At 38.3% G+C, this 20803-nt stretch overlaps 1 protein-coding gene and 1 long non-coding RNA gene across 7 annotated transcripts in view; one reads left to right on the top strand and one right to left on the bottom strand.

The window, feature by feature from the left end:
- ADAMTS18 (ADAM metallopeptidase with thrombospondin type 1 motif 18) overlaps positions 1-6989 on the top strand; it is a 69717-nt gene extending 62728 nt beyond the window's left edge. For all 5 annotated transcript variants that reach the window (XM_004944253.5, XM_015292516.4, XM_015292517.4 and 2 more), the window contains 4 exons: positions 14-205; positions 568-780; positions 1700-1847; positions 4907-6989. In XM_004944253.5, coding sequence (XP_004944310.4) covers positions 14-205; positions 568-780; positions 1700-1847; positions 4907-5022 — 669 coding nt within the window. In that variant the 3' untranslated portion in view covers positions 5023-6989. The remainder of the gene's footprint in view (positions 1-13; positions 206-567; positions 781-1699; positions 1848-4906) is intronic.
- Positions 1-20803, bottom strand: part of LOC121111691 — a 282447-nt gene that overhangs the window by 45002 nt on the left and 216642 nt on the right. For both annotated transcript variants that reach the window (XR_006931190.1, XR_006931191.1), the window contains one exon: positions 10424-10658. This is a non-coding gene — a long non-coding RNA (uncharacterized LOC121111691). The remainder of the gene's footprint in view (positions 1-10423; positions 10659-20803) is intronic.

Below are 20803 nucleotides of genomic sequence, written 5' to 3'. Positions count from 1 at the left end.
CTTTCCATCACAGTGCTCCAAGACTTGCGGGAGAGGTGTTAAGAAACGGGACGTCTACTGCACAAGTACTAGTTCACCCAAGCTTAAAATCTTGCCTGAAAGTATGTGCAGCCAAGACCATAAACCTGAATCCCAGCAGACCTGTGTGCTAGGACGCTGCCCCAAAAATGACCGGCTCCAGTGGGTGATTGCTTCCTGGAGTGAGGTAAATAAATTAGGGCTCACTATCTTCCTTCTCTCGTTTTAAAAATGTTGACTTGGGGACACACACACAAACAGCGTAGTTAGAAAAGAAAAGCTGAGCTGACATTTGGAAATCAGCTGATGTGGGCAAGCCATTATAAAAACACAGTTCTTTACATTCAGATGTAGTTAGGTATCTTCTGATGTCTTTGTTTTTTTGACTTCCAGTGACTTAGCTTCATATTTCTGTTTACACATGTGGACCATGGTCTTTGGGGTTTTATAATGCTTTTGTAGTTTCATGTAATTTAGGTTGTCTTGAGCATAACCCAGTCCCCTTTGAATGTGTTTCTATAGATTTAAAAGGTGTGCTTTGTTTCACAGTGCTCAGCCTCCTGTGGCCCAGCTGTACGCAAGCGAGAACTAAAATGTGGTGAGAAAAGCATTCATGGGAAATTAATCACCTTTCCTCAGAGAAGATGTAGAAACATCAAGAAGCCAAACATAGACCTGGAAGAAGCTTGTAACAATGGACCTTGTCCATCCCAAACTTTGTATAACATGGTGTCTGGCTGGTATTCCTCACCCTGGCAGCAGGTAGGAATGGGAAGCTTTCTTGTCCCTCCCATCCCATCCATGATGTATTTTGGTTCAGTTGACTTCTTTGTCCTAAAATTCAACAAGGTTGCCCTAAAATGTTATTTGTGCTCCAGAGCCACTGGATCCCACTATTGTTTCCCAGCACTTCCTTTTCAGCATTCTAACTGCACTGTGATTGAACTATTACATAGCTATATGCACAATGTATTTGAGGATCTGCACAGATTGCCTGGAATTCCTTAAATACTATGATTAATTTGAGGATCAGTCTGTATTTGTTTCTACATTCTTGCAAATAAGCTTCTGTATTTCTGGAACTTATCTACTTTATGAGTCACATATCAGTGAGCCACACACTCATTTAATAACATTTACATGAAACAATGTATGCCTGACAATTGTAATCAGATGAAAATGATCACATTTATCTTAAAGACAACTTTTCACGAAACACATGCAAGTAGAAGGCTTATTCATTCTAAAATACTTCATAGATCTTCCTGCAAATGCACAGTGTTTTTCCCCAGACACTGCCATAATTACGTTTCCAGTGGGAACTTTATCTCTGCTCCGACAGCAGGATTGGGCCCAGAGGCTTAGAGTTCAAAAGAAGTCAGTACAGCCAATCAGGAATGGGTTTTCTGAAATATTCAGTTTGTCTACATGCCTAAGTAAGGAACCAAATTTTCAGTTGAGTCCTTAAATAACCACACTTTTGAAAGGGTTCGAGAACGGAGAACAGATGCACACACCTTTAAAAATCTGGTCTTGATAGGGATCGCCAAGCATCGACACATCTGATTCTGACCTCTCTCTGAAAGTCTCACCTAAGGCCCTTCAGAATGCTTACCTTTGGCTTTCATGGGCTCTGAAAGATTCTCTATAATTAAAGATTTTTTGTTGTTGTTGTCTACAGTGTACTGTAACATGTGGTGGGGGAGTGCAAACCCGGAGCGTACAATGCCTACGCCAAGGGAGACCAGCCTCTGGGTGCTTGCCCCATCAGAAACCAGCAATCCTGAGAGCCTGCAATACTAACTTTTGCCCAGACCCTTCAAAAAGAGGTAAAACTCAGCTCTACATTCTGCAGCTGCTTATATTGATATACATAGATATACTCTATGTCCAGCAAAAATCACCTTTTCCATTTACACCCACTTAAGATTTATATTTGACATGTTCCTCCACAAATTTTTCCCATCTTTGCAGCTTTACAGTTACTTTTAACACTAAAGTATCTCTCTTCCTGGAGTGAACTCTCTTAAAGCAGACTTGAGTATAACTGAGAGAGATTTTAAGAGTATAGGTATGTTAAATATATATATATATTTTAAAAAGTTAACATAGTGTGGTTCTGAGCTGCACCTTCAGTTTATGTTTTTGTGAATGTCCTATGCTGGTACTCTTTTATGATTAAAAATAGTGACTTTTGAATTAAACAGTAAGAACTTGCAATTTATGTTTAGTATTTTAAAGTCCACCCAAGCTTCAGATTGCAACAACGTCCACAGTGTTCAAAAATGCTTTGAATAGAATGTAGTTTTACTTCTTCTCCTGATCAGTATGGCACAATAGGTCAGGGAAAATGAAATTCAGCTTTCTTCCAACTTGTATGTCTACTATATCCCTCTTCATCTCTTCAGTGTGTTTTGAGTTCTGGAATAGTGAGAGTCTGTGTCGATGATGGAATGGGAATTCTCTCAGAATCACCAAAGAAAGAGAGAGATGCATTTATCCCATCCAATGTGTTTGCTCAAAAGCTGGTTACAGTTTGTGACTCTTTAAGTGAGGAAAAAATAATAATGGATGTCCAGTGTAATAACAGTTACGTAGACATGTTAAAGCACTTCAAACATTAATTATCAATATACTGTACATTAAGTGTCGTTACCATTTTAAAACAAGATGCTGAAAGTAACATCTATAAAACAGGCTGGATTGCAAGAGAAATGAAGTAGAGTTGGGAGCAATGGTCAACCTCTGGCCCTGCATCTTGTAATTTGACATTAGACAACAACCCCTCTCATCTGTACTGATTCATGATATTCACTGTAGAACCTAGTGGTGTCTGAAGAGTTAGACCATCCCACTGTAGTAACTCAAGACACGTGGAGTATCAAACAGACCTGAATCCAAACTAAGATATACTGATAAAATATACCTAACACAGATACATGAGCAGTTTTCCCATTTTTATAATTAAATATTCTTAACAATTCAAATGCTAATTAACATTCCTAAGAAGTTCTGCTATACTTCAGAATTTCTGTATTACATCCTCTTCTGTCATGATACAGCAAGCACTCTTCTTTCACCCCAGCCTCCCCCTGCTATATTTCATGTCTGAAGTAATGTCTGTTACTAATTTTGGCCTTGGCCTGTTTCTTTCTTGCCTCACATCTGCAGGAGCCCTTTCACCTTTATTATAACTGGGTCGTCAGGCTCTAGAGATCAATTATCTCCTCACTGCTCTCTAACTTTCTGTCTAAACCAGCAAAAAGAGAAGGAACCAGCTGTGCTGGAATCACTTCGAAGCAAATCAGTCTCCATTATCAGCCATGCAGCTCCAGCTCAGTGATCACAGTCGAGAAATTAATGTTTCAGGGAGAGTTTACACACTTTCCTAGACAAGCTGGGTCACTTCCATCTGTTAGCTGCAGTTACGGTCACCATAACTCCTAACAAATCCAACCACTTGAAATGAATCAAAATTAAAACGACATGTAAATACTTGAGTAAATAGAAATAAGGAGCTGACAGCCTGGTCTGCATCCACTGAAGCTAGTGGGAGTCTTTGTGTTCATTCCAATAGCCTTTGGATTAGGCCCCAAGAATAAAGTTTTTGGCCACACCTCTGTAATGTTAGCATTGCACTCTGGTCTTCAAAAGGGGGATAAAGATTTATTAACATTACCTCCTCAGTGCATATAAAGTTAAAAAAAAAAACCCAAAACAACAACAACCAACCACAACAAAAACAGTCATCCGTAATTTGTGAAAATTTACCCTTTCATGGTGGGTGATCGTCCCAGCTCAGAACAGCTTTCCTTACCTGGAGCTGTGCAGCTTCTCATCTGCTGACTGCTTTGGCAAAGTGGCACTGTCTGTTCCCCAGTGCTAAGTTCTGGGGCAGTGTGATGGGCAGTAGTTGAAGCAAAGTGAAAGCTGGTGCAAACCACCAGATCCGTCCCTCCTGACACTTGATTAAGGCAGTATGCAGTATGACACTGAGCTTCGTAGCTCCTATAAAACTCTTTGTTCAAGGACAGTGTTTTCTTTACGTAAGATTAGCATTTACAGATGGGATTATGTTTTTAAAAATTTAGCAATAAAATGGCAGTATTTTTTCATTTTCCTATTCATTCAAATAAATCTGAGGATGATAAAGGTACAGAAGTATCACCACTGCCATCATAAAAAAAGGAAATTAAAAAAGTGAAGCAGTGACTAATCAAAAGAAATTCATACACAGAGATCGGGGTAATTCCCAAAGCCACATGGCTGATCTGAGAATGCAGACAACATGGGCCAGATTTTCTTCAATGCCTCCTTGTGAAGCCCATTTATTGATCATGTGAACAGAAGTTCTGTTCTCTGTTCATAGGAGATTTCAGTTTAGCTACAAATTTTGCTAAATCTCATTGAAATGTCTTGTTGCTCTCCCAGACACTGTGGATTTGTTTACAAATCATCCATATGAATCACCACTCTGCTCTTCTAAAGAAAAGTAAAGAATCCACTCCAGAACTCTAGAAAGGAGTAACTATGAAATGTTTGTAAAGCTACTGGGCCATGTGTATAAATGAGCTGCACATAAGTTGGTGAAATGAGATCATAATGATACATTTTCTCTAACTTATTTTTGTAATTACAAGCTGGCCTTTTCAGAACAAGACGCTGTCATCTTGTCTCTATTCCCATTAGTTAAGTTTTCACCACTATGGCATAGTCAAAGTCCTAAAAGCCTGATCTGTGCCACCTAACTGAAATGTTTGAGTTAGAAGAGTGATTCCTTACATTCCCTAAAAAGCTAACCACAGAAAAATACATCACTTTGGAAGGTGCTGGTGGAACTACTGAACTGTAGAAATACTAAAACATTGCTTGGATTTCTCCCTCTCAGATGATCCTTCTTGTGTGGATTTCTTCAGCTGGTGTCATCTGGTACCCCAGCACGGTGTCTGTAACCACAAATTTTATGGCAAGCAATGTTGTAAATCATGCACAAAGAAGAACTGATAGCAGCGTGTTATCTGAACCCTTCACTGACAAGATTTTCTTCTTCGATTTATGTTGAAATTAATTTTGCTTTGAGCCGAGACATGGTGCCACGTAAACCACTGATGGAAGAGACATTTTTTTTCTAAGGGAATGTCTGAGGTACAGTAATTGTTGGATATATGTTGAAAAATGAATGTTTATTTTTTTTTATTTGCTGACCTCACTAAAGTACAGGGTACTATGGATCACTTGAACACTGAGACTCGAGGGGCAGTTCTTTCCTTAAAAGTGTCACTTTGCACTGTCACATGTTATGAGGAAGAAAATCAGGCAAGGAGGCCTTTTGTGGCTAATTTACCAGAATGCAAGGCAAAAGAGATTGGGAGCTCAAGGAATAAGGTTACAACGTGGCAGCATGACAGATCACACAATCAGAAGTGTTTCCTTTTTTATCTTTTATGATAATATCATCCCAGGGTAAGGAAGCTGTTTACTGCCATTTTCACAGAAAGACTTTCAAATGACTGTTTGGAGAACCCAGTGTCACATGTGTGACCATGAGAAGTAAATACTGCACTACAAAGATATATGGTGCTTCTCTATTGTACTTGCTGCTGGAAAAGCAAGTTTTGCATCATGCTTGTGTTTTTATTGTTTTGAAGAATTCATTTTCTGCTTCGTGTAGAAACTCAGAGGTGGTTAACTAGTAACTTGAAATGTATTCCTAGAAATATTCAGCGTTAGAATATTTGGACTTTTAACATTGCTGTGTTACAAATAAAATAGAATTTCATATTTCAACTAACTCAAGGAACTCAGATTTATTGAGCTCAATGTTATGTTTTCAACTTTCTAAACTCATAAGATATGTAAATTTAAAATTTAAACTTGATATATTAAAGTAGATTCTTTTCAGAAGCTAGGTTGTTTAAATGCCAAGATACTGAAGAATGTCTTCCTTTTAATCTCAAATCTCTGCAAATTTTGTTTCATCAGTTGCCCAAAGGAAATAACAGGAATATTATAATCCATTAATTCATGCCAAACTTCTCTAAATAGTTATATTTTCTTACAGGTGATAAGAAAAAATTGCAAATACTAAGCAGACTATTTTCTCTAACCAAATAAAAATCATTTCTATTTTTATACACTCTCTTAATACTTACATTTAGTTCAGAATCCACCAACAAACAAAGCAACTGTGAACAATATTTGTCATCATTCTGTATCAAGATGTTATGTGACACTGTATGTCAAATGGTACAACTTGAAAAGTTTCTGAATTAAAAAAATTCAACCCAACGTATTTGCCAAAACCGTTCTGAGACAGAGCTGTGTTGTACTGTAATTTTCTGAGGAGTGGCTATGAGGGACATATTTATCTAATTCCACCCAATCCCACAACTTCTTTTGATGAATGTAGCTGCATTTTACTGTTTTTTTAAAGTATCAATTCAGCATAAGATTAGCCAGCTCAGCACTAATGCCAGACAGTGGTCAGTTAAAATTATCAGTTCCTTTTGCAACAATTTAAATTAAAAACATGTATTCTATGATACTTTTAAGAAATGATGATTGGAAACATATCTAAATCTACATTGCTCTGTCTTGATATTCGACATTGTATAATTATGAACTCTTTTCTAGGAAAACAACAAGGTTTTTTCTGGTTGTTTTTTTTTTTTTTTTAATAATTGTGTCCTTTTTATTATTTGATGTAAAATAATTAATTTATTAATGCATAGCTTTTCCTTTATATTTCTTTGCTCAATTCCTTAAGTGAAAACTGAGAAAAGAAAATGGCAGTGTCACAAAATATGACTTAAGATGTAAGGAAAAAAAAAAACAAAAAATATAAGTGTATTATTTAATTATTTTATAAGCTTTGTAATAAAGTACTTTAACTGTTTCATTATATTTGGAATTGTAAAATTCATGAATAAAATATGGAGGTTATAAATAAATATCAAGTAATATAAGTGGTGTATGCATTTGTTTGTGTTTATGCTGATCGTTCCCTTAATATCTTTAAAACATTTTCTTCTATTCTTCTACTACATAATTGTCTGATGCTGGTGACTCTGAACCTACTTCAGTTCTGTGGAGAGACAGCAACTAAAGCTGCCCCCAGAAGTGTAGGTTCTTTGGGGTAGTGGAAATTTAGCCACCATAGCTATGTATGAATTCTCTGTCTAACCCTGCCCTTGCCATTCAGGTTTTGTATGGGTTAATATTGGTAGGGAGCCCTCAAAACTGTGGATTTGAGTGTTAACAAGCCACTGTGATGAATGGTGGGGAGGTCATTCCTTTCAGGAACTCAAAGTCAGGCGTATGTTCTAAGGTCATGTGAAACTTGTCCATTTCTGAAGTTTCCTTTATACTGGTAAGCGTGGAATGTATGACTGACTATTCAACAAAGTGAGTATAATGTAGCTGCCTTTCAAGAGTAGATGGTAATTCTCATTTGAATGGTTACCCTGCCACTGAAACAGCTGGTATGGGCTCTGCCCCTCTCAGGCACAAAAAGGTAAAATGGACATAACTTCATAGTTTTACTTTCACAACAACACAGAAGATAAAATACACAAAAATACAGATGCATCCCTATATGCAACACAAAACAGACCCATCCATTCACATTTCACTCACCAAAGACAGCAGAAACATGTAATGTCAAACATGTATGTCATAGAACCAGCATGTTTTTCTTTCTGAATGTATCTGCAAGGTGGTTTACAAGAAGCCTTATACAACAAAGTATTGGGTTGGGTTTTTTTGTTTTGTTTTGTTTTTAAAACAGGCTTTCCTACCTGCCTGGGGAATATGGGAGCTAAGAAGTTTCCAAGCCATTACCCAGAATGGACTAATAGGGACTACATCTGTTCACTGAAATATTTTACATATACTCTCTAACATTTATTTGCCACTTGTCCTTTCACTCATTAGCACTCAGGTCTTTTACAATAGCAAGGTATGTAGAGTGCTGTTCATAGAAAATACTAAGCTTACTTCTGATTCACAGTGTAATCTAGTAGGTGCTAATAAAGGATAGCTCAGTCTGCTCCTGAAAGATCCCCAGCACGTACTCTTTTGAATGTGACTTGGACTAGTGATTTAAATAATTATTAAGCACACAGAAGAATCAGACTCTAAATTGCTTTGTGTTCTAGTCTAGAATTTTGGAATTAAAATGAACTGATGCTTGTCAGTGAATTACAGAGCTGTAGATGGATGTTGAAAGAGGAAATATTGCTTAAAGATGTGCTATTGTGTGGTTGGATCAACCCCAAGTCCACAACCGCTTTATTGCTAAGCCGTCACAACGGTATTTGGTACACAAAGCTTGGCAGTTTTCTAGAAGTATATTGCTGCAAGGCTCACTTTATAAAGCAGAATGGGGTCTTTTCACAAAGGAATAGCTCTCTTTCCTGTACTCAGATTTCATCACTCAGGTAAAGGATGCATCTGCCTAAAACTCAAACAGATATTTAATGAATGGCTTGATTGTGTAAATCAAACTCAACTGCATGGATGCCCAGAAGACATGAAATGTTGGAGAGAGCTTCATATTTTGCTGCACGTGGTTTTATAGTAACACAATCCACTACCCCTATTTCCTTTACTTTTCAGCAAATTCTATTCAAATGCATCAATAAAATAAATTACCATTATTATTTCTATTGTAATGGAGGCCCAATCCTACTGAGTCACTGAGGCCCCACTGTGTACAACACCCTATGCGTGTCATGAAAGGCTTGCTGTCCCAATATACAGCAGGAGACAACAGGGAAAGAACGTGCTAACAGTAAGCTCATTGTGATCAGGAGAAGTACTACTCATGGGTCACAGTCTGTCTGGACATTGCAGATGAGATCTGAAAGCAAAATGTTGATGAACTACCTTGATTGCACTTTGAAAGCAAATACTAAGCATTGCTAAGTCTGAGAGGAAAGCAGAGCTAGTAGGGAAACTGTTTAATAATAGTCCTAACCAAGAAAGTGACTATCACAAGAGGAAAGCAAAATTTATGAATCATTCAACTTGTTAGCCTGGCAGTTATCAAGGACTGCAGAGATGTGAGTTTTGGCAAGGAAGTAAGTCATCTTGCCATCAGAAGGAGTTCTGAAACAAGAAAATACAGCTGCTAGAAAATACCCTAAATTTTTCCCTTGCCAATCTTATATGAACATAAGCCAAATCAAGCTGAACTTCCTGTCTACTTCCTGCACATCATGCACCATTAGCACAGCTATTCTTCTCTTCTAAATGAATTCAGGTCCTGGTTTGACTGAAATGTGCCCTTTGATGTATATATTTCTGGAATTCTTTATCTTGCAATTTACAAGCAGCACTTGCTTCCCATGAGAACAGGCAGTGATAGACATAATGGGGCTGTATTTACTGGCTTGCACTGCAGACGGCACAAATACTGGTTGCTGTCTGCAGCACTGCCCATGGCAAGCCATTGTCTATGCCCTGGACAGAGGCAATTAGATCACTCTGGCCAAAAAACCCACCTCCCGACAGTCAGCACATTGCGCAGGGTTAAAGGAAGTAGCTGCTGACTCATTTTCAATGTCCCCTGTCTGAATGCCCCAGGTGAATAGATCTAAAGATGAAACCTGAATTCCTGACCTCAAAATTGAATGTCTTAACATCTAAGCAATTTTCCTCATGCTCTCTGAAAAAAAAATCTATTATAAGAACTATACTTCAAACTAATAAATATTTTATGTAGTTTCTATTCAATAATAAGTATTCAGTCGTGAACAGTATCTGATTTAATTTCTCAACTCTGCCAACAGAGGCATGAACCTTTAGCTAAACCCTCACTTTTGTACTTACTTTCCAAGCATTAAATCAAGGCACTGTCACCACACATCGCAGCCTTCTTAAGTACTGAGTACTTACAGCGACTTAAGACAGACCCTTAATATCCTTTAGGTGAGTTGGGCTGCCAAGCATTAGTTTATTATGTTCCGTTGTGATAATGTTCAATAATCCTTTTGTAACAACATAGGAGAACTGACACAAAAGCTCATTCAAAAATCATATTAAAAGGTTTATGATATGAATATTTACTTAGGAAATTCTTACCTATGCTAAGTAAATGGGGGGTCATAGAAAAGCATACATAAAAATTCCATTCCTTATATCATTGTATGTAATATCTGCATCAGATTTGCCTGAAGGCCTTCTCCCCAGGGCAGGAATCTGCTGCTTGCAGTCCTGTGCTTCCATGGAAATACTGGCCGTCTCATAGTTCTATTTAGATTACAGCTGAAGATATTCAGGACATCTGCAGGATTCAAGAGTTGTTCTTGTACAAAATACTTAATCCTATCTATAATGCTCTTTCTGACCAACTTTCATAGTGCTTGTGGGATGGTAATGCACGGCAACCGCTGTGACTCCTTACCTCAGGCACTGCAGGAAACTGCAGTAGCAGCCAGGATTCCTGCAGGGCTCATGCAGAAGCAGCACTTGAGCACAGAAACGGATACATTTTCCTTCCATGAAGAAAGATAAGAGGAACTCCCATTAATGATTTCCCTGGATGCAGTTACGACCTCTTTCACAGGAAAAGCCATTCTGGTGCAATGCGTTCTCCAGAGCACTAGAACTCACATGTCCACACTGCATATTCAGCATACCTGTTGAACAAATAAGAAGAAATTGAGGTCTTCTCCCCACACCAACGATTTCTCTATATGCTTCTAAATAAAACGTCGACAGTTGAAAAATATTTTTTTCACTGAGATTGTTTTCTATTTTATACTTTTAATATCCAAACGAATCATAGAATCACCAAGGTTGGAAAAGACCTACAAGATCATCCAGTCCAACCATCCACCAATAACCAATAGTTCTCACTAAATCACGTCCCTCAACACAATTGCTAAACTTCCTTGAACATCTCCAGGGTCGGTGACTCCACCACCTCCCTGGGCAGCCCATTCCAGTGCCTGACCAGTCTTTTGGAAAAGTTTCCTAACGTCCAGCCTGAATCTGTCAGTCATCTCACAGTTGTTTTGGTTTTTTTTTTCCTTTGTTTTTTCTTCCCCAAATAGATAAACCCCGCAAAAAGGAAAGCGCTTCTAGATTATTCATGCTCTTAGTGATATTTCACCACTTACACATTGGAGTTTAATAAGAAGATTCAATATGCAAATCATATTTTGTGAAGGAAGAAATAATATTATATTTGTAAGACCACTAAAAGTTTAATTTTCAAAGAATTTAATGTTACAGCCACTCTCCATTGATAGATAATATTTTAATCAGACTAGAATTTTCATTTCTAGACACAGATAGTGCCTGTCAGCAGAAAGTTCATCAGCTGAGACTTTGTAAAAATACATTTCAAATACAATGTTGCCCACCACTACCATGATTTACTTATTACTGTCTTTGCTGGTGTGTGGGGAAAAGTCAACCAGCAGTCAATAATAGGCTGTAAACACAGCTCCAATTAAATGTAGTATATACTTCTTCAAACTGTACCATTTACCACAATTTAATTTTGAGGTTTTTGGTGTCCACTTCTAAAATACTAGTTACAAACCAAAATTGCTTATGAACAAACTGTAACATCTAATTTGGAAAGTATTCAGCTATTGAGTGAGACCTTAAGACTGTATATGGGCAACTGCCATATACATCCACCATATTACATGTTCTGAACTCAAATTGTTGTTGCGTCTTGTGGCCAGTTAACATCTCATTCTGACTTTTTTGTTGTTGTTTCAACTGCAATTGAACTTGCAATGAGAATTATGAACTGGTTATAAGCTTCTTGTTTAAGTATACAGCTTGCTCAGTGTCATAAACAGTCTACTAGCCTCTAGCTAGACGAGACTTATGTCACATCAGCCATATTGATTCAAGAGCATATCAGTGCAACTCTCAGGTAGCTGACATAAAGAACATAATTAAGACAATTTAACATCTGGCACATTTGTGAGTCATTTTATTTATTACTTAGTACAGTAATTCTACACTAGAGTTTGTATATTTTAAGAATCCTATTTAATTTTACCAGTCATACTGCTATTTGTATGGCAGAGCTAAGCCAGAGAACCTGCACCATGCCACAATGTTGTAGACTGGTTGTGAGCAGTGGTGAAAGAACTTCATCTGAGCCATGTAACTAAGAAGTGAGAAGTTCACAGAACTGCTTATCTAATAGGTGAGGGTTGATGCCAGACCTATAGAGTACAGTTTGAAATTACACTGCTCTTGAGTTTTGTGATCACTATTGTGATCACTAAATACAAGGCTAAAGAGCTTTATGTTTGCTATACAGTATTTGCATCACATTGCATTGGGTTTTGACTCACGTTCCAGTGGGGGCCAAAAATTAGTTTTCCACCTTGAAGCATAACTTGAAAACACAAAATAGAAGGGAATTAATCTTCTGAGTGGCAACAAGCAGAAAGGAGATATTGTGCAGGTTATGCTGATACTCCCTTGTTCTTAGTTGGGTGATTTGTGCATTCCTTTTATACACATTGTTATATCCGTGAACAACAAGGGGCATTTTTTTCTCACCCACATAAGATCATCCAGGCATTTTCAGATACATTCCAGTACTATTGCATATATTTTAACCACTTCTACAATTTTCCTGTGGATTATCAAGTTTTGAGTATTCAATATTTTGCACTGTCGGTTATAATGTGGTAGACAGTGTATTTGAGGCTTGTTACTTGCACTGGGGAAGGAAGAGGGAATGGAGAACAAAAGAGCAGATAATCTTCTGGTTCATCCTGGACATTACACTTATGATACAGTCATCTGTTGTGTTCAGATCCGATTTGACAAAACATGACATTGCTTTCAGCCCTTTGACCATTCACCCCCAATTCAGTATAGCAAACATCCCTCTTCAGTTAGCTTGTTTAAATGCCCATTTTTATTTGGGGCGGGTCACAGCTAGTACCTCACATCTGCATGAAACCAAGTGCAACGGAGCATTGCACTTAAGCAATAAGCAGTCTCTTATTGACACTGGTAAAGTACTGTTTTGCTGAGAGATCATGACTTAGTTTGCTTTTAGGTGAGAACAGAGATTCCTCTACCAAGACAGATTTTACGTTCTGCCATACAACTGTTCTTATTTACATATATACAACATACATAGTATTAATCTCCCAGGCCAGTTCTTTTTGTTTATATGAGGAACTAAATTAAGTTGAAAAAAATGAAAAAGACAAAATTGCTATTTTGTATGTGCTATCTGTTCTTATTCAGGAAATAACCAAAGTAAAGAAAGCTTCCTAGATGACACAATCACACTTTGCTCAAGGACAGAGTACTTCAAGAACTGGGTTATTCGTGATGGTGGCTTTTGTAAATGCTCTTCCCTGATCTTCTCATTAACCTTCTGAACCTTGTGCCTACTGGATGGATCCCAGCCAGCAACTACCAAAGAACTCTTTGAAAGCAAAGTTTACACCTCAGCTTCCAAACTGTATTACTGTAGCATACTAACTATATATATGAGGGAGACAAACAGTGTATTTGTGTCTTTTTGAAAATGGCAGGCGATAAAAAATCAAGTAACAATAATGTGAGAAACATACAGTCCCAAAACCTTCAGACATTTTGGCACATAGCTCTGTCTCTCTCGGACAATTGCATCCCCTTTTTCACTGCTTCTCTCCTGTTCTAAAGCTCCCCCCCTTGAAGCCATGGGGGAGGTGGGAGCAGAGCTGGTTGTGAAGTGTCTTAGGATAATCCGCTTTGACAGGGAACTATGCTGATTACAAGTTATGGCTTTGGAACAGTAAGGCTCCCACTGCTGTTCATGTATAAGTTGCTGCTTTCTGTTTAAACCTTAACAGTCACATCTAATCAAGAGAAAATAAGGACAGTTTTATGAATTCCATGAGAAAATTTCCCCTCAGGTGTAGGCTGCGTGGTTTGATCAGCTCCAGTATCATGTTTTAGCATTTCATGTTAATCCTGCAGATACTGAGCCAAGAACGCTAGCTTTCTATTCTCCTGATGGCCACGCAAAAACACTTTTGCAATTTGTTATTATTTCAGCTAAACTTGCAATATACAAATTAAGATTTATGGTAAATGAAGGCTTAAAACTACGCATTTATCTTCACGTGGAAAAGGTATCATGTATTTGCAAGGTGCCAAAAAACATGTGAGCTGGGCAGTGAACAAGCGCATTACAACTCCCAGAAGGCACTGGTGAGCTGTACATCAGCATTTCGTATTCTGATGACAGGAAACAAACTATTTCACAGTTGAAGATTTTCTGGATGATATAGAGTTGACCCAGCCCCCAGCCTGAAGTATCTAGTTTCAGTTTTTCCAATTGAATATTGTTAAAGTGTCAGGTAAATTTAAGGTTTTCAACAAGAGTACACTACAAGAAAAAAATATTGTTTTATGGAACATAAGTATCCTGTTGAAAATACAACAATGGGAAAAAACTGATCAAGTACAGATAACATTAATATTCCCTACTATTCTCCCTACCCATGCATAGACAATTAATATCATTCCCAGCCAAGTGCTGATTCAGCTTTGCTGCAATTACACTAGGGCAAAGACAAGATACTGCTTATTCCATAACTCATCTGTCTGGGGTAATACAGAGTAACACAGACCATGTTTGAAAGATTCAGATGTGCTCTAGAGAGATGCAGTCCTGTGTGGTCCTATTCTGTGCTTTATATTCTGCAGTATTGAAGACAATAGGATGACACATGGACTAGAGAGAGATTCATGCATATTTTCCTTCATAAGTCAGGATTTCCAATGAAAAGCACTGGAAAACAGAGATACGTGTCCAACGTTCAGCTCAGTCTGAGCCTTGGGGTCCAATTTTCATCTCAATCAGATGTAATTTCCCATAAGTTAAAGGATTCATAACCATACAAAATCAGCACATACAAGCCAAACTCAAACCACATCTGGTAGTAAGGACATCTGGCAATAAGGTAATACAGGATGCAGTGGTACAGGCCTAGCGAAGAGTGGCTGGAAAGCTAGCCAGCAGAGCTGGACCTGGGGATGGTGGTCAACAGCAGGTTAAACACACGCCAGCAGCGTGCCTGGGTAGCCAAGAAAGCAGGCCAGCAGGACTAGGGAAGTGACTGCCCCTCTGCACATGGCACTGGTGAAATCACATGTTGAACACTGCAGATTTGAGTCAGTTACTACAAAAAGGATAATGTGTTGCACAGGCATGCACAAAGAGCAGCAAAGTTGGTGAAGGTACTAGAAAACCAACAGTTCTGAAAAACAGCTGGGGGGGACTGGCCAGTTTAGCCTGGAGAAGAGGAGGCTCAGAGGAGAGCTGATTGCTTTCTACAATGACTTGAAGGGAGGTTGCAGCAAGGGGCCCACTGGTCTCTTCCTTCCGGTAACAAGCAATAGGACGTGAGGAAATAATCTCAAGTTGTGCTGGGAAGGTTTAGACTGGATATTAGAAAGAATTTCTTCATGGAAAGGTGGGATAGGAATTGAAAAAGGTTGCCCAGAGAGGTGACGGAGTCCCCATTTGCAGAGGTATTTAAGAGACGTGGATGTAGCACTAAGGGACATGGCTTACTGATGGGACTCTGTAGGTCAGGTTATGGTTGGACATGATGATCTTGAAGGTCCCATCCAATCTAGATGAGTCTATGACTTTAATAATGTGAAGGATGTTAAACGAACAGCACACTTTTTTTTTCCTGAATCTATTCTTTCACAACTCACAGCTTCCAGTTTCTGGAAGCTGCTTTGCCTCACTTCCAGCTTACTGGAAGAACAATGTATCTTTAGTTATGCCTAACGTTTCTTATTCCCTGATTTTACTTGTATGAATAACACCTAGAATTTGAAAAATTGGTGTTGCAAGGAAGTTGTTCAAGCAAGGTTTGGACTTAGTTCATATAAATATTTAATTCTGCACTTCAGACTTCCTCGTGGTCATGGAGGCTGAAAATGGTTTTAATTAGAGACAGTTGATGTCCAGTACTCCTGGGGAAGGGGTTCTTTCAGCCCAGACCTTGCAGCTGGTACCTGTCATGGCTGATGAGAGGGTGCTCTCCAGTGTAAGATCAGAAAATGGCATGGCAGTGAAAGTACTATATTTCAGCAACTGAAATAATACGTGTTCTTAGACAGCCACCTAGTGAGCTTAGTGAGGAATCAAGAGCTGGAAGAAAATTCAGTGAACTGTGAGGGACTGGAATTACTCTACAGTTACTGTGCTAAAATTAGCGATGTGCTTTATAGGTTTTTATCCTCATAGTAAATGCAGTAGCAGAGAAAGGCTCTTGAATTACTGAACAGCTGTGAGAAGATTCCTTATTACCTAGCAATTCTATAAATTAATGTTAGGGTGGGAGCTCAAGTATTAAAAAAAGATGTCAATTGCAAAGTTATTCCAGATAGACCACCACAAAGTTCCGTACTTATGGCTTCATATCTCCATTAGTGCCCTGGTTGTTCACAAAGGCACCACATGCAATTTCATATTCATGTTAGAAAGATGCAGAATGTGTGGAATTATAGCGAAGCAGCCAGAGCCTGCACCTCATCAGTCCAGTGGTTACATATTAACCACTGCTTGCTAAATTACTTTCTGCTATGAAGATGGCTTACAAAGAGAAAGCTCCCAGATGGCATCTTTTATAATGGTGATCATTGAAAAGAAAATGAAAAGTTCAGCTGAAATAAAACATTAAGACACTAATGGAAAATATTATTAAAAAAAAAAATATCACCATTCTCCAAAGTTTAATCTAACATCAATAAGCCACAAAATAACTGTATGAAGGTGAGTAGGTCAAAGAAGAAACAAACACTGTTTGTTTGTGGATTACAATCTGTTTGGGATGCTGTATAGTTTCTACATAGACACTTGCTATCTCCCAAAAATCAGATGCAGAGAACTACCATAGCTGTAGATTGTGTCAGTCCTAAACCATTGCTGGAGCTTGAAAATACATTTTCTTTGTTCTTACAGATTTGTTTGTAATCCACAAATCCAACAATGTAATATACTAAAAATAGCATGCTTTGAATCACTCTCAGAAACACCAGTTCTACATGCCTAATTAAATACCCTTCACACACACACAATAATTGCAAAGAAAAAGAAATCATCTGGCCCTCATGAGGGAGATGTCTAATTAGGTCTCACTCCAAAGTCTTCCTGCCCTCCTCACACAGCTCAGCTCACTACAAAATGTACAGTCACGCAGAGATCGCATGCTGCAGTCCGGGCCTCATTTCCTTTCCACACTGGTTTCTGCTTTTCTGTCCCAATTTCTTCCCTGTTCCTTAGAAATTTACTGTCATTCAGCCCTCAGAGCTCCAGTTCTGACACTACCCATACACGTAGGGCTGGTGTCATTTGAGTTCTTTTTTAATACCAAGAAGAGCTAGCCTGCACATATGGCATGCTTCTCTATAGATGCTGCACAAAGGTCCCACACAAAATTTATGGAGGAGCGGAGGTAATATTCACGTATTTATTTCAGGCAGACTTAAAGATATAAAACTATTAGAGTGCATCCAAAGGAGGACCATAAAGACGGCAAAGGGTCTAGAGGGCAACGCAAATGAAAAATGGCTGAGGTCCCTTAGTTTGAGATGGTGGCTCATGGTGGCCTACAGCTCCTCACAGAGGGGAGGAGGGTCATGAAGCACCATTAGGGGATGACCCTCCCCTGGATGGGTGTTAGGGAGATGTTCTTCACCAGGGGGTGGTGGGCATGGAACCAGCTCCCCAGGATGGTGGGCATAGCACCAACCTGCTGCCGTTTAAGCTCTCAGACAGAGGGTTAGAATGTTGAGTAGTCCTATATATAAAGCAAGGAGTTGGACTCAATGACCCACATGGGTTCCTTCCAATGCAGGGTATTCTATAATTCTGTGACTTACAGTCCCTTTGTCCTCCCACAGACGCAACCAGATTTGCCATCAGCCCAGCAACTGGAACATAAGTAGATGTTTACAAATAATACTACTATTTCATCTGCTTCAGTACAATAGATATCATAGCTTACAAAGTCCTGTAGTTCATTCTTGTGTGATTTCTCCTTTCCTGGTCCTAAGTATTTATACACATAGGCAAAGAAATAGCTACCTACTACTGTTTTAAGGCAGCATTATACCAATGATTGTAGTTACAAAAGTACTTGAACCATAAGAATCACTATTAGCACTGAAGCCATGATGGTACTGAGTTTTCTATCTACAGATATATAACACATTCTTGCTTTTATGCAGCTCACCTGAAGTATAAAATTTATCTCTATCAGACTACATAGCAGCTAATACTTAACATTTGTAAAGTGTAAAATATATTTCTTTTTTTGTTACATCTGTATAAGTTCTATGTTCTTCTTTTAGGCAATATTTGTATGGCACTACCTTTTACATTATGTAGGTAACATCTATTCAGTGACAAACCCTAAAAGCAATCCTTCTGAGTACTTCAATTTCCCTGAGCATTTTCTCTAATTCTGTGTTCCCATCATGTTTAGAGATCACTTTTTGCAAGTATTTGACCTCTGCTCCTGCAAAGTGGATGAGCTCTGCATGTTTACAGATATCTGATATGGAGAACATCTCTCTTGTGAACACTCATTCAGATGTTACTTTTTTTTTTTTTTTTTTTTTTTAAACTCTGTGACCTTTTGTTCTGACACAATCTTCTGATTAGAATTACCCTCTGTGGCACTGACAATAGCCATAAGACATCACAGATTTAAGCCTGTAGCAACAAAAAATGTGAACAGCTTCTGAACCTGTAAGACATAGCATAGCCTGAAATTCTGTTCTAGGGCTTTCATTCATTCAACAATCTGTTCAATACTGTTGCTCTGCCATCCTAACCGAAAAGTCCAGGCAGAATCTTTGATTCAGTCATAAGCAAACCAGTTTCCTGCAGTCCCTAGAAAAAATGCCCAACTTCTGATACAGTTCACTATAATGCTGCATCTGTTTGTCTTTGATTTGAAAATAATAGTAGGACTTGACTGAAGATCTTCCATCATAGGCTTAATCCTTAATAATTAAGAGCAAACATCTCTTTGGCAGAGAGATGGCAGGATAACCCACGCTACTAGGAAAGGATATGATTAGATTTCCAGTATATTTTATGCAAAAGTTTGTGATATCTTGTGAAAATGAGATATGTAAGAATCTCACTATTAAGATTTGCTTGAGATTTTTTTACAAGGTCAGCTGAGCTGCAATCAACAATACAGTGTATACCTGCAAAAGATGCTCTTCAGACAGTCTGAAGATTCTTACATGTAGTAAAGTTTCAACTGAAAGTTTCCATTCTTGTGAAATCAACCTTGGAGACAAAGCTGTCGCATTTTTATAAAATAGGAGAAATGCTGATCCATTTGAGAAACTAAGATATGCCTACTAATTTAAAAACATTGCATGGATTACCAGTATGCTTATATTGATAATACTGCAGAGCTCAGACTACAGAGGAAGAAGAAACACTACTGAGCTTGGTGATAGCTTTTCTCTCTTGTCAGCGTTACTCAATGCTTTTGGATGTAGGTAGAATGAGAAAATCTCATATTTGGGATCAGAAAGAAATAAAAATACTTTGTTTTCACAGATTCGGGAGATTTAAATTCAGGCAGTCCATGAGACTTTATACAAGCAAAAACTTCCTACAGCTCATCCAGAACTTAAAAGGTGCCTGCTCATACTGTTTGATGTTTTACACGGTCCTTGTGAGATAGTTGTCTCCACTGATCTTCCCTAGTGGTCTTAATTTTGGAATAGAAGTGTTGTATCATAGAAGCGGACTGCATGTTGAGATGGCAGAATCAGTTTAGAGAAACTCTTATGTCATGTGGGAAAAACTTTAAAAGCAAATTATAGGTGTTTAGATCATAATGAAATGATCAGCCCTTCCTATATATACTTCAGGGATGTTACTATTAGAAATGCTAAAACAGTTATACCCAGCAGTGTGCTATCCTTGCTGCTCAGCATCAGCAAAACCTGAGCACTTTTTACTTTTTCTCTTGTCCCTGTATCTATTTATCAAGAGATCTGTGGAACAAAATTGCAGAGAGACTATCCTTATGAGGCTCTGAAAACAAGGGAAGAGTGAGCTTGCAGAGGGCTCACGTCTACCACTCACTGCTGCGTAAACATAAGAGGAAATGATCAAAAGTTGGTGCTAGAATGGGAACAGCACATCCTGGAGAATGGAGCAACAAGATAACTGCTCAAGTACATTTGATTAAAATCACATGCCCAGATTAAACCTGAACAGTACAAAGTTTTAGTTACATTGCTGTCAGCACAATAGAACAGTTGGCTAAGCTAGTTACAGGTTTGGGGAGTACATGGCCTAGGTATGTCCAAAAAGATCTGGTCAACCTTTGCTTAAGGTCTACCACTGCCAAAGCACAGCCTAGAAGTAGTTTTGTCTGAATTCAAATCATGGTAAAAATCATGTTTTTACATAGGAGAAATCTTATGTAATGAACGGCACAATGCTTATTTAAGTGGAAAATCATGACAAGTAGCATGAATCCTGCCATCTCACTGTAGCTCTTCTCCAGAATTCTGAAAGCAGGTGGCAAAATCGCTACAAGAAGCTGTACCTTTCCTTCCTTTTGTAATGAAGTACACAAATATATTTCAAAACTTTCCAGCAAGTGACAAAACTCAATAAGGTACCACTTAACTCTGCTCTTTCATGCTATATCCACTTCTTTCTGAGCTACCTTAGCCGGTAGCATTCTATTCAAGTTGCTACAAATGGAAGCAAGTTTATTAATGTTACACCTGTTCTGTT

This window comes from Gallus gallus, chromosome 11 (genome assembly GCF_016699485.2).
Source record: "Gallus gallus isolate bGalGal1 chromosome 11, bGalGal1.mat.broiler.GRCg7b, whole genome shotgun sequence".
Classification (NCBI taxonomy): Eukaryota; Metazoa; Chordata; class Aves; order Galliformes; family Phasianidae; genus Gallus; species Gallus gallus.
The sequence above is the reverse complement of the archived record's forward strand: the minus strand, read 5'-3'. Positions and strand labels throughout refer to the sequence as shown.